This window comes from Plecotus auritus, assembly GCF_963455305.1.
Source record: "Plecotus auritus genome assembly, chromosome: 4".
Taxonomy (NCBI): Eukaryota; Metazoa; Chordata; class Mammalia; order Chiroptera; family Vespertilionidae; genus Plecotus; species Plecotus auritus.
The window spans coordinates 162,399,397-162,418,818 of record NC_137775.1 but is presented as its reverse complement, the minus strand read 5'-3'; the positions used below and the strand labels follow the sequence as shown (position 1 = coordinate 162,418,818).

The 19,422-nt window shown below is 38.4% G+C and overlaps 1 protein-coding gene across 4 annotated transcripts in view; it reads right to left on the bottom strand.

Annotated features, from left to right (window-relative positions):
- CDK14 (cyclin dependent kinase 14) overlaps nucleotides 1–19,422 on the bottom strand; it is a 553,499-nt gene that overhangs the window by 351,619 nt on the left and 182,458 nt on the right. For all 4 annotated transcript variants that reach the window (XM_080663151.1, XM_080663154.1, XM_080663152.1 and 1 more), the window contains one exon: nucleotides 18,679–18,758. In XM_080663151.1, the coding sequence (XP_080519277.1) occupies nucleotides 18,679–18,758 (80 nt within the window). The remainder of the gene's footprint in view (nucleotides 1–18,678; nucleotides 18,759–19,422) is intronic.

Genomic DNA, 19,422 nt, shown 5'->3' with positions numbered 1-19,422 from the left:
TAAAACATGAGTAATGAAATTTTTAAGCAGTGATAAATTTCTGATGCAAGAATTTTATCAAGCAGATAAGTCCTATTGTCAAGAATTTATTAACAACAATTCACACATTTTCCCAAGTCCCTAACATTAAAGTCTATACAGTCTGAAAAATTCTGTTAATAAGAACTACATTTGCTGTAATTTGCATACCAAGCAATCTTCTTTTTTAAGTTATAAAAAAACCACCACCTGATTAAAAAAAACAATTATGTCTCCACTACCTACACAACAGCAAGAAAGCATCCAAGCCTTCTTCTGAATAGTTTTGCCAAAATGCAGGCATGCACACACAGGCACAGGGTTTTTTGTTTTGTTTTGTTGAGAAAACAGAAACAGAGAACCCCACGGAGGAAGACGCTCACTCTTTGACAAGTCACGAAGCCTTGCTTTCTTCTAGCCTCTCAGAAGCATCAACCTAGTTTTAAGATGTGGGATAAGGGAAAATGGCTAAAATGGAATGCGTTTGAGTAACAGGGCTAATTCTTGAGTAATTTTATGATCATCGGTTTCATCTCCTAATGACACTTTACTCAGCACTTCCATTTGGGAAGGTTCTGTCACTCACTCCTCAGCAGTACCCAGCCAAATGCCAGCGTGGGCTCTATGCTGGAAGCAGTCCCTCTAGAATCACTCAGTGCCTGAGAAGTCCGAGTCCCAGTTAGAGTTAAATGCAAAATCCTGTTGGTACAATTCATTAAAATACCACTTGCCTATAATAGCTAATATAAAATTAAATTTAAAGTAAGTGAAATTAAAATAATCATTTCCAAGATACCAGTTTGTACACACATCTTCACTACTTATACCACAGCAAGAAAGGACAAAGCAATGACTACTGAATCTCTGAAACGAATGTTTCCTAGCTCTGAATTAGTCCCTCTAAGAGTACTTGAATTTAATTTTTAGATATAATTATACTGTGGTTTTAGTGGCTTTTGTAAAGCATTTTACTTAAAGAGATGATTTGCAAATGACTAAAATATTTCCATTATCTCTCATTTATACAAAAATGTTCCTGGAGTGCCCTAGGGGCCCTTCATAAATCTCTATCGCTGAGTTAGAGGCACCCTCCATTAAATTAGTAAGCTCCGGCCCAAGTCAGATGCTCACTTACATAGTAAACACAATCAGACCTGCAGATGGCTGCATTTCAGTCTGTGAATCAGAGGACAGAGTATAGAAGCACAGTCTCCATCTCCCAGCAATACCATGAAACTCAAGTCACTTTAGCTAAGTATATAAACTTCAGTTCTGTCCATAACCCTACTCTATATGAATAGGCCTCAAGTGATTCAGATGCTCATTTGGCCAAGAATCTTGAATTGAAGCCAAAATTCCCGCAATGTAGGCTGTTCAACTACAGGTAACCTTTCATGATTTCCTGAGGAGAATTTAATTGCTTATTTGAGCCAAGAAGGGCATAAACTGCAAATCTACCAAAACAACTTAATCAGTAAATATCTGAAATATTGCCAGCAAAGGGCAGTTCAATCTTTGTGGCCATCTGATGCAAAGCATTACTGTCTATTTTAAATTATTATTATTGCTGTGATTATACCATCAACACCATGTTACTATCATTATATTATCATCACCACCATGTCTATTACTTATACTATTAAAAAAATAACTTATTTTAAAGCACTTGACAACCTCATAAACCCAGGAGATGGTTATAGTAGCCATATAGAGCAAAATAGCAAAGTACATTATTTCTCGACCCTTTTTAAAGATACAGGCACTCAGCTTTGTTGAATAACTTCTCCATGGACACATGGCAACTAACAAGTGGCAAGGGCTTGAAACCCGTTCTTCTCCACATTCACATTCTTTCCGCTACACCAGTCTACCTTTTATGAGTTACCATTTTGTTGGGATTTATGAGGACAAGGGTAGAATTATTGATTACCCAATTGAATCACGGCTCTTCTAAGAGCAATTGATTCCAAAACAATTTTAATGATGTCCCCTACAAACACCGCGTTCACTCTTAGGATGATGCAGCCACACTCCTTCACTAACGCTTTGGTTTTCCTCACCTATAAAATAAAGAATCCCAGGAACTACACCTCACAGGATAGTTCTGTGGATTAGATGAGATGATACATACAGAGCAGGAACTCAAGTGCTCAACTCAAGAGTCCATAAAGAATCAACGTTGTCTGTTGTCATTGTGATTCATTTTCCAAAACTCAGTTCTAGGCATGCCTACCACAGTTAACATAAGCCTTTCCTGACAAACCCCATCTCACAAGAACTCCAGTTACTTTGAATCTCCTTTGTATTTAGGAAAGATTTTGTACTACTTGCTAATAGATGGCCATAAAATGGTTGTTTAGTTCTTTCACATAATTCTGTATTATTTGTTTAAAGAGGAAGAATTGCTTCCTTCTATTTCTTTTTATTTCCCAAAAATGCTGGAAGCACTTACTATGTGATATCTGTACTGAAATACTGTGCATTCAAAATAACGTTTAACGAAAAAAACAACAACAACAAAAATAATAACGTTTAACGTAATGGGATCATTGGTCCAGGGCATTCAAAATCTGGCAATGTATGTCCTCTCTGTTCCACGCCTATGTCACCACAGCAGTAACCATCGCAGCCTTCATAGGCAATAATATTGTAATAACTGTGCAAGCTGATATATGGGTACTAGACTTACCAGGGTAATCACTTGGCAAAGCAGACAGACAGGTTCCTACACAAGAAACCGAAATGTTGAATGTGACTGTAGTGGAGCTGCCCTCTTCAGTGCCAACATACCCATCCTTGGCTGCTGCTCCACAGCTATGTCCTGTTTTGAAAAGAGCCCTTGGTGGTAGGGACAGCCTCCCCCAAGTTCACGCCTCCTCTCAGGGGGTTGATTTGCTCAGAGCCATTTGAGGAGGCAGAAAGCACTGACATGGTAGTTACAGAGCAAAGGGTAGCCTTGCAGGAGAGTAGAGGGTCTTTGAAATGTGGCCTCAAGAGAAACTAAGGGGGCATAAGGGTCTGACCCTTTGCCTTGATTTGCAACTATGAAAGCCCGTTCCAGCTCTCGAATGCTCTGCAGGATTAGCTGGGGCTTCAGGTACAATTTCATTGCAGGTCCACATCTTTTTCTGCCCAATCCTGTCTTCCTCACTTCCCTGAAGGTTTATCTCCTGAAGCACGCCCCCTCCCCAATAAACCTGCCTGCAACCCTACCTCCAAGTCTGTTTCCAGAGAACCCAACCTAAAATTGTGCTTAATGAGGACTTTGAAAGGAGGGACAGTGAATTAGAGGGACTCAGAAAGGACATCATTTCATGCACTTTTACTACTTTACTGGTATACCTGGACAGGAAAACAGCAATAAAGAGGAAGAGCAAAGCGACAAAAGTGGTAGCCATTCTGATGAAAACTCGACAATGTTGACAAATTACTCATGAGGAGACATCAGAGTCTAACATAACATAACCCCAGCACAAAAAAAAACAAACTGATTTCTTAATGTTGGCCTTCACTGCAATGGGATCATTGGTCCAGAGAATTCAAACAGAATTTAGTTTGGTCATGTTGAGTTGCAGATAGTAGCAATACATTCAATAAGTTTTATATTAAGGTGTTAGAATTTGGGGGCTAAAATAGTCAAGGCTAGAGATGTGGATTGGGAAAACAGCACAGAGAGGTGACAGCTAATATATCAGGGTAGATGAACTTGGGTGAGGAAGTGAAGAGAGCCAAGTCCATGGGATTGCAGGATGAGCCAAGAAAATAGAAAGAGGAGGAAGCAGAAGAGAGGGCCCTTCAAGATGCCAGATTTAACTAATGAAAATACAATTCAGGCCAGTTAAATATTGCAATATATCATACATTTCTTCAGTGGCAGCAACACAGTGTCAAATTACAAAAAAAGTCAAGGATGACCAAGAATTTGAAAAGGTGATTGATTGGTTTTTGCTAAGTTGAAGTCACTAGTTATCTTTAAGGGAAAACATTCTAGTTTTTACTTGAAAAATTCTATGCAAGATTAATTGATTCCTATGTGTGAATTACTGTGTTGGCTTTCTTAATTGATTTCTAATCAAATTATTCTTTTACCAAAATTATCTCCAAGGTAGGAATTTCATTGCCCCTTAAGAGAAAGGGCAAATGTTAGGCATTAGAAATCCTCCTCTGCCTATTGAGGGAAGGTTACTATTCCTCAAAAAGCTCAAATCTCTCAAAAGACTGGCTGTCTACATTAATATTATAAATCGCTATTTAAAACCTTAAAGAAATGTCTTCTCTTTCTTCTCTGAAGGCCACAAATAGCTTAGAGTGATTCCATGAACTCAGGGGACCCACAGCAATTAAGAAGATGACAGTTTCCTACATGTTTATTTCTATGAAATTTTTTAAAAAAAATCACACCCACCAGGGAAATGAAAAACATAAATCACACTTATTAAGCATGAGTTATCTAAAATAAGATTTTAATTTGCAGGGGTACATTGATGTATCTATTCATGTGCATGCATGCAGAAAGGACTGGATCCTGGAAATGTCGGCCTTAAAGAAAGCTTGCTATATATCCTCTAGGTCACATATACATAACAAATCACTTCTGTTTCTTCCTTGTAAACAAAGAAAAATAAACGTAAGAAAAGTCTATAGGCTTGAAAATCTGAGCTCTTGACTATCATCTCAAATTTGCTTTTGCATTATACTTCATCTCTGAAGTATAAAGGCCATGCACTGCCCTCCAACGACACATAAAGCTTTCACTAACCACTCCATGCACATGCCAAAGCAATACATCACCATACTTAAGGATTTGCTTAGATGCTTTATGTAGCCCAAAAGCAATACACAGCTTCATCAAATCAATGAAATAATATACCCACATATTTCTTTGGTCATATTTTTGCTCCAAGTACCATAATATAGGTAATAAAAAGCAGCATATAAAAAGTGTAGGTAACAAATGATATACATACAAGAAATATTGACTATTTGCTCTTGGTGGGTTTTAAGATTTGGTTTTACTCAAAACCTTTTAGACTGATGAAGGTTTTACTGAAGCCATAAAACAGGACTTACCTCTTAAACATTGCAGGTAATTTTCCGTCTCACGCATAAAATTCAGAGTTGAGGAAAAATACTCCTAACAAACCAAATTTACTATCATTGGCTTGCTTAGAATAATTTTATTACTTTATTTTTAATTGTTTAGTAAATCTGAAATTATAATAGGATCCACTTAATGGCAATATGTGCAACAATCCTCTGCAACAACATACTACTGAGCTAAAGGTCTCTGGAAATATATGTGTCTAAGTATACTTTTTCAAGCTGTAGCTGAGCTACCAGAGTTCCCCAATTTTGAAAATTTTCAAGCCTTCATTTGAAAACAAAATTATGTAATAAGCATCTGTACTTCCATATTTTCCCATTTTCAGTTTGATTTTGTTCCCCCGATAGAGCAACACTTCAAAAATACTGGGTTTTTGTAGTAATTATTCCACCGTGTGTGGTATCAGCAAGTTCTGCTATATTAATCACCTTATGAAATAGCAGGGTGTCTAGTATCTGGTTAATCTCTGTTCCAAAAATTTCACTAGTTATGGAGAAATCCCTGCCAGGCAAGTTTAGATTGTTTTCTAATACACTCGTGATTCTGCTAGAGAAGACTGCATGTGTTAGGACTGAGAGGAAATCTGGAGCAGGAGTGGAGTAAGGGTCCACAGCTCTGGGCCAATCAAGTAGCAAATCACTTAGGGGTGAGTCTTACCCTCTCTGACCCTGCCTCTGGGAGGCAGCATGTCCTAGGGGTAAGGGCTGTGCTGTAGAGTCAGCTGGACCTAGGTCTGAAGCTATCTGGTGGCCAATCCTGTGGGTTTACCATCTGCTGGATGGTATGGGTAGGTGAGGGAGTTACTGGTTCCCTTTACCCCCATCAACCATCTGCAACATTCCAAATGTATGAACATAATAGGAGAAGGTCCAAACCAACCCTGGAAGTCCCTGAGAGTATAGAAATGTATCTCTCCCCACAAGGCTTACAATTAAAGGCATTTAGAAAGCAACGTCAGACAGCTATTTGTGAAATGTCTATAATGCATTTAGAACTCTTAAAAAATGTTATGCAGATCATCTTAAATAAACAAACAGAACCATGGAAACTGCCTCAAATCTGGCAAAAAAAAAAAAAAAATGATGCCCCTACAGAAAAAATGAATCCTGGTCTTCATCAAGAAAATGTGATAATCATAAGTACTTCTGTGAAACCAAGTTGTCATCATTAAAACTGCCCCTACTGGTTCCCACCCACATGAGCCCTAAACTTCAGGACAGAAGGCAGGAGTGTCAGCTCACAGATGACAGAACCACTGCCAAGTTCTTGCTTATTATTTCCTTTAATTCTTTTTCTTGGCCCCTGTTCAAATTGTTAGGGCTTCTTTCTTCCTTCCTTCCTTCCTTCCTTTCTTTCTTTCTTTCTTTCTTTCTTTCAAGTGCTATTATCAGTTCAATTCTTAGGAGTAAACTACTCAGGGACATGACTGAGATGGCACATGTCCAAAAAATATGTGTCCTACACTACTTTCCTTTAACTTTCTACTTCTAAACTTTTCCCATGATAAACTATACGGTGCATTTTCTGCACATATGGTATTAATTTGCTTTTTACAAAATTGAAATGGGAATTACTTGATGGTCTTTTGAAGAGTTCCACCACATTCCAAAATGTCAGAGGAAAATGAGAAATACAGAGAAACCTAAATGACGTATCTTTTTGGCACATCCAACAAGATGAGATACGTTCTGTGGTGAGAGCTGCATTCTAAAGATGTGATTCACGCCAGATCTCTAACCATCTTCGCTATAGTAATGACTCCCACAACTTTCACTCCAGGCCTGAGCTCTCCTGATCTGGGTAGTTCAAATGGCCTACTCAACTCTCTAGGTCTCAGTCTTTTCTCTGTAAGATGAAGGAACCAGATGACACAATCACTAAAGTTTCTTTCAGCTAAAAATCCTGATCCAGTGACTTCTACTGGGATATATGGCTATCGCCGCAAAGCTGTCACATCTATTCAAACACGGACCCTAAAACTACTGCTACTCCTGGCTTCCTTGTTTCTGTAAATGGTTCTATCAACCTCAAACTCAACCCTTGCTTAAGACACTCAAATCATTCTCAACTCCTCACTAATCCCCCTTGACCAGACACATTCTTCCTTTTCAGCATCTTGTTCTGTCTCCTCTTTCCTTCAGGATGTTCTCTCATAGATCTGTGGTTTCTTGGTTTTTTCCTCATCAGTTATCCCAGATGCCCTGCCACATTAACAATCCAGCATCAACAATGAAACTCCTGTGGCAGGAACAAATGTGAGAGTAATTTAAAAAAAAGAACAGTGAACACAAGAACATCTAGAGCAGTGGTTCCCAATGTGGGGCACATGCCCCACAGGGGGAGAATTTGATTTTTAAGGGGAGCAATTCGAGAATGAGTTATTAACAGTGAATTTTTTGCATTTCTTATGGTTCTAGGGGCCTCATATACAGTATATAAGTATATATTGTGACATATTTATGCATTTCAGTTCTCTATAACATGTTTTGAAACTTCATTTGCTATTTTATCATATCACTTCATATTATTATTTTTTTTAACAATTTCTTAGTGATTTCTTCCTCAGTACTTCAACTGTCCTTTCCTTCTTTTATTTTTCTCTTTAATGGGTGCCATGTTCTTTGGAATCTTGTTTGGACCAAGTTAATGGCCTTTTAGGCTTCCTCCAGGTGAGTAAGAGTTCACTTTTTGAATAATAAGATTTATATGTCACAGGGGAGGCATCAGGATTTTAGAGATGCTTAGGTAGGGCATGGCCAAAAAAAAAAAAGGTTGGGAACCACTGATCTAGAGTTTTCATCAGAAAACGTTAAGGAGCAGCCAATACATCCACCATCAAGATCTTTAATTTCCTCTCTGCCAGTCAAATTGGTGATGGGGTTGGGGGGTGGGGGAGGAAGTGATAGTTCCTACCTTAGCCAGCTTCCGTAACAGGCAAGCCCTTCCCTAGTCATTTCCCTTGTATGAATCCTATCTATCTGCTAGGGTCTGAATGTTTGTGCAAGTCCCTACCCTCCACCCGCCCAAATTCACATGTTGTAATTCTAACTCCCAAAGGTGATGGTATTAGTAGGTGGGGCCTTGGAGAAGCCATTAGGTCATGAGGGTGTTACCCTCAAGAATGGGATTAATGATCTTTAAAATGTTCCCACAGAGCCCTGGCCTGTGTGATCAGTGGTTAGACCAGTGGTCGGCAAACTCATTAGTCAACAGAGCCAAATATCAACAGTATTGATATTGAAATTCCTTTTGAGAGCCAAATTTTTTAAACTTAAACTTCTTCTAACGCCACTTCTTCAAAATAGACTTGCCCAGGCTGTGGTATTTTGTGGAAGAGCCACACTCAAGGGGCCAAAGAGCCGCATGTGGCTCGCGAGCCGCAGTTTGCCGACCGCAGGGTTAGACCATTGGCATGCCACCATTGGCATGTGTACCAAAAGGCTCACAGATTGGATTCCTGGTCAAGGGCATGTAGCTGGGTTGTGGTTCACTCCATGCCCACAGTTCAGTGCATGGAAGCTGCCCCTACTCCCGCTCTTTCCCTCCTGAAATGATAAATGTATGCCAATAGATTGCATTTTTATAAAGCGACTTATAGTAGCTATGATAATTTATATCAAGGCAAGCAATTTATACGTAGATTATGAATTCCCATCACTTTTCTAAATTAGTCAAGAAATTTTGAAGGGAAAAGGTGTCATATTTGGAACAAACACCTCAGTTAAAAGACCCCAGTTAAAATCCTAACTTAGCTGTTTACTAGCAAATTGTTTGAAACAACACAATTTATCTCCAGGCCTCAATTTCTCATCTGTAATTTCGAGATGTTGATACTTGTATTTACCATAGGATTACTGTCAGAATTAAATGAGAACATTTTCAAAAGCTTAGCACAGAAGATATCAAAAGAGACCATGAAGATTTTTAGCCAGTTATAAATGCCTTCAGATTAGAGCCAGTTACATAATCCTTCTTAAAATGTTTTGAATATAAATGTATCATGGTTCAATTTATATATTTCCAAAAAAACATTTATATTACCAAATGTAAGAGAACAAAGTGTAATATAATTTTTTTACAAATTTAAAGCAGACAAGAAAAAAGTTACTTTATCTTTAAAACTCTAACTTTTAAAAATTAGACATAAAAAGAAAAGATGATTTTCATAGTTTTTGAAGTCACATATCTGACAGCTTGCAAATTTTTTGTTGATATCAATTGCCAGACACCCATCAAATTACTCAGACTTACAAAGAATAACAATTTTGTCAATTTCATAAACTTACTTAGAATCAAAGTCTAGACTCATAGATTTTTTACCTTCCATTTACAAAATTTTTGTCTGTCAATTGTCAAACGCTCAGAAGCGATTCATGTTTATTTTTGCAGTGACAGACATAAAGGGTTATTAGAGGATTTAAAAGAAATATTTTAAACACAGTAAATGCACATCGCATTAGAGCATTTGTGTATGAAGAATACCAATGATACAATTATAGATCTTTATCTCGGTAAAAATTCATGCTGGTACTATTATTTTAACCATGAAGTGCTAAGATCAGATAGTCTAATCCCTTCATTTCATAGATAAGGAAACTGAAGAAAAATATGTTAAGTGACTCACTCATAATCACATACTTAGTAGCACAGTTTCTATCAAGAGTCAAAATTTTTGACTTGTTGTATGATGCTTTCCCAACTTCACTTTCTGCTTCTTAGCAGCATTAAAAATAATCTATGCACAACTTTGCTCATATATGTTCCTACTATATGCAATGTAATAGGATAAAAAGAAATGACTTGGAGTTTATTGACTCGCTTATTCACTGACTCACATATCAACATGTGTTGAGTGGCTATCATGTGTGAGTCACTGATCTCGGCACAGGACAGAACACCCAAGCTGACTCCATATCTGCACATCATTATTTGTATGACTTTGGACAAAAATTTCTTTAAATCCCAGCTTCTTAATTACTAAAGTGAAGATAATAGCATCAACCTTCCTCATGATGTTGAAAGATTAAATGAGATCATGAACTTGAAAGTGCCAACTAAGGTCCCCAGCATAGGCACAACTGACTTATTATACAAATTGCACCACCATATAAACAACTGCCACATGAATATCAGACTTCAAACTTAACATGTTAACACTGCACTCACTATCTTTACTTTCTTATACCTACCTCCACCCTGTAGTCCTTTTCCTAGTATTGGCTCCACTATCTAACGAATTAATCCAGCCAGAATCCTGGAAGTCATTCTGCATACCTCCATCTCTATCAAGCTCCATGCCCAGGAAAACACCAAGCTCTACCAGGTGTCCCGCCAAGTCCCTCTCAGACACATTCATCCACCTCTCCCTACTGCCAAGACCTTTTATAGACCTTCATCATTTTTTGCCTTAAGTACCTCAATAGCTCTTAGTCCCTGTATACTAGTCACATGGCCTGAACTGAAAATAAGAAGATTCAATAAAACTCTGCATGTTGAATGGTGAGAATCCCCCACTACCTGCATCTCTTACCATGATGTGGGCAGCAAATTTAAATCCTCTATACAGGAGATTAAATAATTCCTTTTGTAGAAATTTAAGACTCTTCCCAAGAAAAGATCCCCACATACTGACTTGTGAGGGGCTTTGAAGAGAAAAAAAAACTGGCTAACTCATCCCCATCACCCTAAAATGAAGCCTACCAAACAAGAACATTCCCTACCCAAGAACCAAGAGTTTCCAATCATCATATTAGTGTCTCACTCTTAAGTGAGCTGTCAATCAAGATCTCAGGCAGCTGAAGGTTGCTTTCAATAAGAAAGAGAACAAAACAGACAAGCAGAAAAAAATGAAACAAAAAGAATACAGAAGAAAAGGAAAAGGAACTGAATCACTTATCCTCAAAAAGGTAAGAGACAATAATCTTCTTTTGGGAGTTTTCCTTGTGATGCCATCCAAATCTCCTGAATTTTTAATTCTTCTTAATGACATTTTTATTTCCAAGAAACCTTCATGATTCCATGATTGTGTCTAGTTTATGGCCTCATCTTTATATTTAATGACTGCCATATCCTAACAATCCTATGAGGTATATTAGTATTTATATTCTTCTTTTACAAATGGGGAAACTGAGGTACAGAAAGTTCAACAGACTTTATTACAAGATGATGAACAACCCACAATACTGCCATTGATAAAAGGCAAACAGAGGAACAGATGGCTGCCCTCGGCTCCTTCCCCAGCACTGTAGTCTGTTCTGTTGTGGAAGGAGCTTATGCTCCAGGACCCCCCTGCCTTCCCATCTGTGCCCACCTTCTCAATTTGGCTTCCCGGAGCCTGAAAGAGAGAGTCCAGGTCAGGGGAAAAGGAGGGAATGAAAGAGCTGACTTCTCTGGCAGATTTCCTCTCTCACCAGGAAGGTGTCCAGACATTAAAAATTCAAAAATCATCTTGTCAAGGAAAAGATATTACAACAAATATTTAGGTTCTATTTGATCTTAAGAGCTATGTAATTGTTTGACTGCATAACTGGATTTTTAAAACAGACTCTTGAGAACAGCATAGGATCCCAATCAAAAGTTATATTTTGTCTTGGAACAAATGTGCTTGAAGTCCTAACAATCAGGACACAGAACTGTGAAAGTAGACTGTTGTCATTTCATATCTACTTCGTAGCTTTGGGGATCTCTGTTTTACCAGTTCTCTCTCCTTCCAACCTCACTACCAATGCCTCGGTCATCCTCACTACCCTGCCTGACATAATCTTTCTCCACACAAGCTATAGCTCATGAGGCCTTCAATCATCCAGGGAAGTAATACTTTTTTAAAAAACAAAAATTCTAAACAAGAGCCTATGTAGAAAGAACCAAGAACAAATCAGCCTGAAGAAAGTTAATGCATCCATTTGTCTAATATATGTACCCTTAGTAAAAAGAAAGCACTGAAGCATTTGATCAAAGCCATTATTCAGTCCACTTTTCTCCCGAGCTTTCCAAAATACAGTGCATTTCCCAGTGTCCACTATTACCTACAAATCTCTCTGTGAAACAGAGGAATAAACACACCGGTAGTGGGTGGAATTGATGTCTCCTCAAAACCCATGTCCACTCAGAAGCTCAGAATGTAACCTTACTTGCAAATAGTGTCTCTGCAGATGTAATTAGCTAAGTTGAAGATGTACAGTAATAAGGTAAGCCATAAGTCCAGCAACTATGGTTCCTATAAGAACAGAAAAAAACACAAGGAAGAAGGCCATGTGATGACAGAGAGAGAGATTGTAATGATGCAAAAATAAGCCAAGGAACATAAAGGATTGCTGGGAGCCACCAGAGGTCAGGAAGAGAACAGAAAGGATTCTCCCCTAGGTTCCTTCAGAGGGAGCATGTCCTGCCGATACTTTGATTTGGGACTTCCAGCCTCCAGATCTGTGAGAGAATAAATTTCTGTTCTTTTAAGCCACCAAGTTTGTGGTAATTTGTACGACAGCCCTGGGAAGGTAAGAGAATACCCCAAACATGAAATGCAAAATGTGAAACTCAGACTGGTTAATTACCAATTGAATTACAACTCAGATATCAAACCTAACATTCAAGCTTCATAAGCAACCATATCAGACAGCTACGGGAAAAATAATTGTGTGGTTTAAAAAAGCAACAAAAATAAAGAGGCTATGATGTAAGATAGATGTGATGACAAAAATCAAATAGCAGTCAACCAACATTTTTAAGGCTCAATTAAAATCAGCCTTACTTTCTATTTCCTACCATTACCAACTTTATAAAAATACTATCAATAACATAGATAATTTATATACCAAACGTATTGTGCTATTAAAATATTTAATTACATAATTAAATTATAATTACACAATTAAGAAAATTAAAGGATCAATTATTCATTTTACTAGCAGTTTAATTGTTTCCACATAAAAAGATGTTGTCTTTCTTAATCTCCTCTTGAATTTCTATCTACCTCTGCCTTCCTGGGTACTTTAGTTTTTATTAGAAATCTAAAATATTTCACCAAAATTCTAATAGAATAAATAGTGGGGGGGGGGGGGGGGGCACGTGAAATCAACTGAGGAATAGACCAACAAACACTCAGATTCTGGAAAAGGATGGAAAGAGGGAGAGAGAGGAAAGCTGGGTAAAACATACCGGACTATTGGAACAGGCATTTAAAAGAATGTATTCAAATAATGAGTCCCATACTCTTCAGTTTACCACTGCGGGGTTCTTTTTCTTCTCCATGCCTAGACTGTGTCTTAGCTACACTGATGAGCCTGTTTCCTTTATTCTTTTTGACCCTGGCTTGCCCCACGATATTTATTGAATAATATGCCTGCACTTTCATAAACCAGCTTTTCCCCTACATTCACTCCCCCCGCACACCCCCCCCCCCCCCGCCCCCGCACCACCAATCTATCTTTTTGGCTTACCTTAATTTAATGGCAATAATGTAACCCTCTGTATGAAGCAAATATGCAGTATAAACTCAGTTTCGTCTTAAAACCCTCCCTATCACAGCTTAATGTTTAAGTGTGGGCTCTGGAGTGTGACTGGCCAGATTCAACTTTTAACTCTGCTACATACTAGCTGTGACCTTGGCTGAATGACTTAGCCTCTCTGTGGCCTACTTTCTTCACCTTAAACTAGAAATGATGAAACTGCACACCTTAAGCCTTTAGTGAGAATTAAGTGAGAGTAGGCCCTGGCTGTGTATGTACAGTGTGTAAGCACACACTAAAAATTGTTGATTGATATTGTTACTACCATAATTTTAAATTGTTCTCTATTAGAATATCTAGATTTCTCACCAAGTATAAGTCTTACCTAAGAAAACCATTAGACATTCAAGAATCCACATAAGGAGCAAACTGGTTCCCCCACATACATTCCTTGTCTGAGGAAATCTTAGCCCAAAAACATGTTTGGACATCTAGAATATAATATCACAGAATAAGAACATACACATTTTTAACCAGCCAGTGTGGCTCAGTGGATTGAGCATCACCCCATGCACCAAGAGGTCACTGGTTCGATTCCCAGTCAGGGCACATGCCCAGGTTGCAGGCGGGATCTCCAGTAGGGGGCGTGCAGGAGGCAGCCAACAGATGTTTCTGATTGATGTTTCTATCTCTCTCTCCCTCTCCTTTCCTCTCTAAAAAAAAAAAAAAAAAAAAAATCAATAAAACTTTTTTTAAAAAATACAAATTTTTAAGTTGTTTTAAAACTGGCATATCCTAAGAAATTCCATCTACTCCCTTTCAAGCCTATCTCGTGATTCTTTATGAGTACCATTAAAAACCGTGACCATATCAAATAAAGACTTTAAATCAAAAGAGAAAAGCTGGTCCTCAGCACTGCTCTTTAATTCTCTAAGCTGCCATCAAATATAGAATGAGTTTCAATGCACCTGCACCTGAATGAAACCATTAAGCACTCTAGCTCTATGAGATAAAATTCAAAGTCCTCTTTTGGACATAAACCTAGGGAAGATTAAGTTTGCTTACAAGTATTTACACTTTAGGTGAAGATTATGTGTTAAAATCTAAATACCCAAGTAAGCTTATAAGTGGCAAGCAGCCACTTAAAAACTATGCTACTGTGCACAGTGCTTTCCTACTTTGAAATCTTCCTGCTGTTGACATTTTGTGAATAAGGAAATTGACCAAAACAGTAGAAAAGAGGCAAAGTAAAATTCAAGTGTTGCATGGAAATTGCAGAGGCCATGCTACTCCCTCATCAGTGTAAAAATGAACACATCGCAAGCATCTCCCACCTTCGTCCTAAATATTTCAAGCTCTACCACTAGCTACACAGAGGAGTTAATGTGCAGATTTCTAGAAGTAGTAATAGCAAAGGATTATGGGCATTGGTGATAGCTTTTGTTTCCACACATAAATAGCAGAAAAACTAAGACTATGAAAGGCAGGAGTGAGAAGGCAAAAGAGAAACAAACAAAACTGACCCAGCATTTAATTCTTCTCCTTAGTACAGAGTCACTTATATCCTAAAAATCATTCAGAAGTCAGTTTTTATTAGGAAAACCTCAAAATGTTTTATTCAGAAGAAAATGCAATGTCATTTTGTGATCAGTTCTTCCAGGCTTCAGAAATTCCTGTTTCATTCTCTGACCTCCAGAGCTGTCAAACTCTGAGTTTAAAGACTCCTTGGGAAAGAAATCCACAATGCAGAGGTAGACAGTTTCTAAAAGATGACACAAACCAACTCCTGTTCTATAAATAGGGTTACTGGGGTCCAAAACCATTAGGTGGCATTATGAACTGAATTGTGTCCCCTAACGTTCATATGTTGTGCTAATCCCAGCACCTCAGAACGTGACTTTACTTGAAGACAAATTTTTTAGAGGTACTTAAGTTAAAGAGAGGGCCTTAGAGTGGTCCCTAATCCATTTTGATTAGTGACCTTATAAGAAAAGGAAATTTGGACACAGGCAGGTAGAGAGGGGAGATGATGTGAGAACACAGGAGAAGACAACCATCTACTACTATAAGCCAAAGAGAGAGGCTTGAAACAGATCCTTCCCTCCTGGCCCCTAGAAAGAGGGCCCTAACATCCTGACCTTGAACTTGTAGACTCCAGATGCGTGAGATGATAAAATTCTGTTGTTTTAGCCACTCCATCCATGGTACTTTGTTACAGTCCTAGCAAACTAACACAGGTGACTTGCCTTATATCATATGGTGATGAAAAACAAAATCAGGATCAACACCCAGCTTTCCAATATCCATGGCTTTCTACCTCACTACACTGCCCTGCAAGTTAACTCCCTGATTTCATTCAAAGTTCTCTCCCACAAAAATATACCTGTTCAATTTATTAAGAACCATGATAAATAGATACTATTTAGGCTGAACTTTTGTGAGCTACACTCCCACATCACCAACAAGACACTGTCATTATACACTGGGTGGCCAGATTATTATGATCTCTGAACACATAATAATCTGGCCACTCAGTGTATATCCTATACCCGTGGTCGGCAAACTGCGGCTCGCAAGCCACAGGTGGCTCTTTGGCCCCTTGAGTGTGGATCTTCCACAAAATACCACGGCCTGGGCGAGTCTATTTTGAAGAAGTGGCGTTAGAAGTTTAAAAAATTAGGCTCTCAAAAGAAATTTCAATCGTTGTACTGTTGATATTTGGCTCTGTTAACTAATGAGTTTGCCGACCACTGTCCCATACAATAAAAGGCTAATATGCAAATTGTCCCCTCGACCAGGAGTTCGACCAGCAGGTAGGCCAGCCAACCGCCCATGTCCCCTCCCCCAGGCCAGGCTGGCTGGACCCCACCCATGCACAAATTCATGCACCAGGCTTAGGCTCTACAGCAGCGCCCCACAGGTTGAGAACCACTAGCAGGGTCGCCTAAGACCATCAGAAAACACAGATATTTACATTACGATTCATAACAGTAGCAAAATTACAGTTATGAAGTAGCAACAAAAATAATTTTATGGTTGGGGGTCACCACAACATGAGGAACTGTATTAAAGGGTCGCGGCATTGGAAAGGTTGAGAACCACTGGAAAGTGTTAAAAGCAGTTCTCCAGGCAGTCACAAACTATTTCTCCCTCTGGCATCGTATTTTTTACTCAAACTCAAAACCATTGATATTTTCCTCCCAAATCATCTATAACCAATAACTCACCTAGCTCTGACAATTCTTTCTCTACCCATCATTTTTTGTCACTGCTTTTCAGTAAACCTGGGTCCTCATAATTTCAAATCTGCACTACTTTGAATGACTGATTTATCAGCCTCCCGGTTCCTTCTGACCTAAACTATATCATATACTAATGTCAGATTTATCTTTCTCATGCATTCAGCTCAAAAGTCTTCAGAGGCTCTCCAACCCACGAAACAAGGTCGCAGCTACAGAGCCAGCCCTGCATTCTACAACAGAACTGAATCCTAGGGACAGTTTCTAAGTTTATCTCAAGACTTACCATGTGCCCAAGGGCCTTGCCTCATATCCAGGCAGTATAAACAGCTCATCCACAGCTCCCATGGACCCTACCTGCTTCTTCCTTGAACTTCCCATTGATGGGCCTGACTATCACAATTGGATCCGGTAATGTCTCTTAACAGGCAGCAACAGCAAGGTTAGGTTGGTTAACTCCAGGGAGCAGGCTGCCTCCCAGTTTCATTTTCCTCCTGCTTCTCTCTTAGCCCAGCATCTTTGTTACTGTCCTACTACCTAACTTTCAGGGTCTACCATAAGCAAATTCAATAGCACTCTTAACCTTGCCTCTCCAGAGCTCAATTGGAACTCACTGCTCCATGTCAGCCAGTGGTTTTCAATCTCATCAGACCCAAGACCCTCTTTATATAACAACTACTACAATGAAATGAAATCCATAGATAATAGGGTCTGTGTGCACACATAATTTCAAATATTTAACAAAGGACTTCAAATATATATCTATACATAAATGAAATGATATTTATACCTCATTGTAGATCAGCTGAAAAGTAGCTGTGTTTCCTTCAGTACAAAAATAAGCTGAAATTTTATGTAAAGATGATTTGTACTTTCAAAAATGTTGTCAAGGTAAAGCTATTAATACTGAAACTGAACTTAAAAGTTCCCCCTAATAAAAGATATTTTATAATTTTGGTGTAGAAATACTATGCAGGAAGTAATAAAGCAAAAGAGCAACGGTATTAAATAAAAATTTAAACTTATATGTAACAAGTAACTACACTGTAAAAGGAATTTTTAGGAAAGTGCCAGAATAGAAGAAAATACAACATAAATGATGTTCATATATAAAGGGTATCTATAAGTCAGTAAGAAAAAGCAATAGAAAATGTAGTAAGGGATAGAACAAAGAAATTAAGAAAAAATACAAATTAGTAATAAGATAGTATGATCCACCCTTTTTAAAAACTTTATTTTAGTCCTCACTGGAGGATATGTTTAGAGAGAGGGGGAGGGAGAAGGAGAGAGGGAGAGACAGAGAGAGAGACAGGGAGAGAGAGGGGGAGAGGGAAAGAGACAGAGAGAGGAAGAGGGGGGAGAGAGAGGAGATACAGAAACATCGATCGGTTGCCTTCTGTACACAGCCCTGACTGGGGATCAAACCCACAACCTGATCGAGAATTGAACCCACAACCTTTTTGTACATGGGAGATGCTCCAACCAATGGAGCCACCCGGCCAGGGTGATCCCTCATTTTTGAAGACTTTCCTTAAAAGTCATGACTATAGAGCAATGCTAGGTTAATATGTACCGTAGGAGCTCTGCAAACCCAGTCAGACATATAAAATTCCTCAGTCAGTTAGTGATCATCTCATCTTCAATACACAGCGGTTGGTTTGACTCCCACACCTGAGTATGCAGCAGGATGGTCTCGTTTTACTTAACATGACTTGATACGATTGCAAGAGGTACTACCTTTAAATTTCAGTTTACACATTCCAGTAAGAGATATAACCATATAAAACTCAGCATATTCAGAGGTGCATAATACTTAAACAGCTACAGATACCATGCAAACACAAAAGCAAAGATAACAAGAGAAAATGCCTACCTTCCCTGATAGCTGTAAAAGGTGTACCTTCTTCTTCTTGCAGCCTGATCACCTTCAGGGCTACCAACTTCCCATTTACCCTGGGAAAAAAAAAAAAAAACGAAAGAAAAAAAATGAGAAGCAAATCCATGAAAATCTGCTCCTGTTACGGTTCTAATTTTCTTCCTTATAATTTATATTTCTGCACTGAAAATGTCAGTGACTCAATTATGCCGCCACAACATGATTAATTCCAGTAAGGCTGGGAATTCTGTATCATCATCATAAATATTCACACTTTAAGTACTCCATTTTAAATATTCGCACTTGCATAGTCCAAAATTTAACTGAAGTTTTCTGATTCACTCCATGTTCCTTCCTTCCAGAAACTAATGCTTAATAAAATCACCATTTACTCTCAGACTAAATAAAAATCAAGTAGTCAAAATAGCTTTCTTTGTTTCTCCAGTAGCTCCTTTGTTTCTTTTGCTGAAATGTCTTCATCTTCAGTCCTAAACTGAGGTCACTCAATTCCCAAGGACAAATTCCCTCTTCCGTCTTCCCTTCCTTCCCTTCCTTTTCCTTCCTTCCTCTCTATCTCCCTCCCTTCTTCCCCCCTCCCTCCTTTTCTCCTTCCATATCAACATCAACCATTTCTCCCTTCCACAATTTTTTTCTTACTAGAGAATCCTAAAGTTATATTTGGTCTGATTGTGTTTTATAATACAGTATATCATCAAAATAAAAATTATGAATATTTTACTA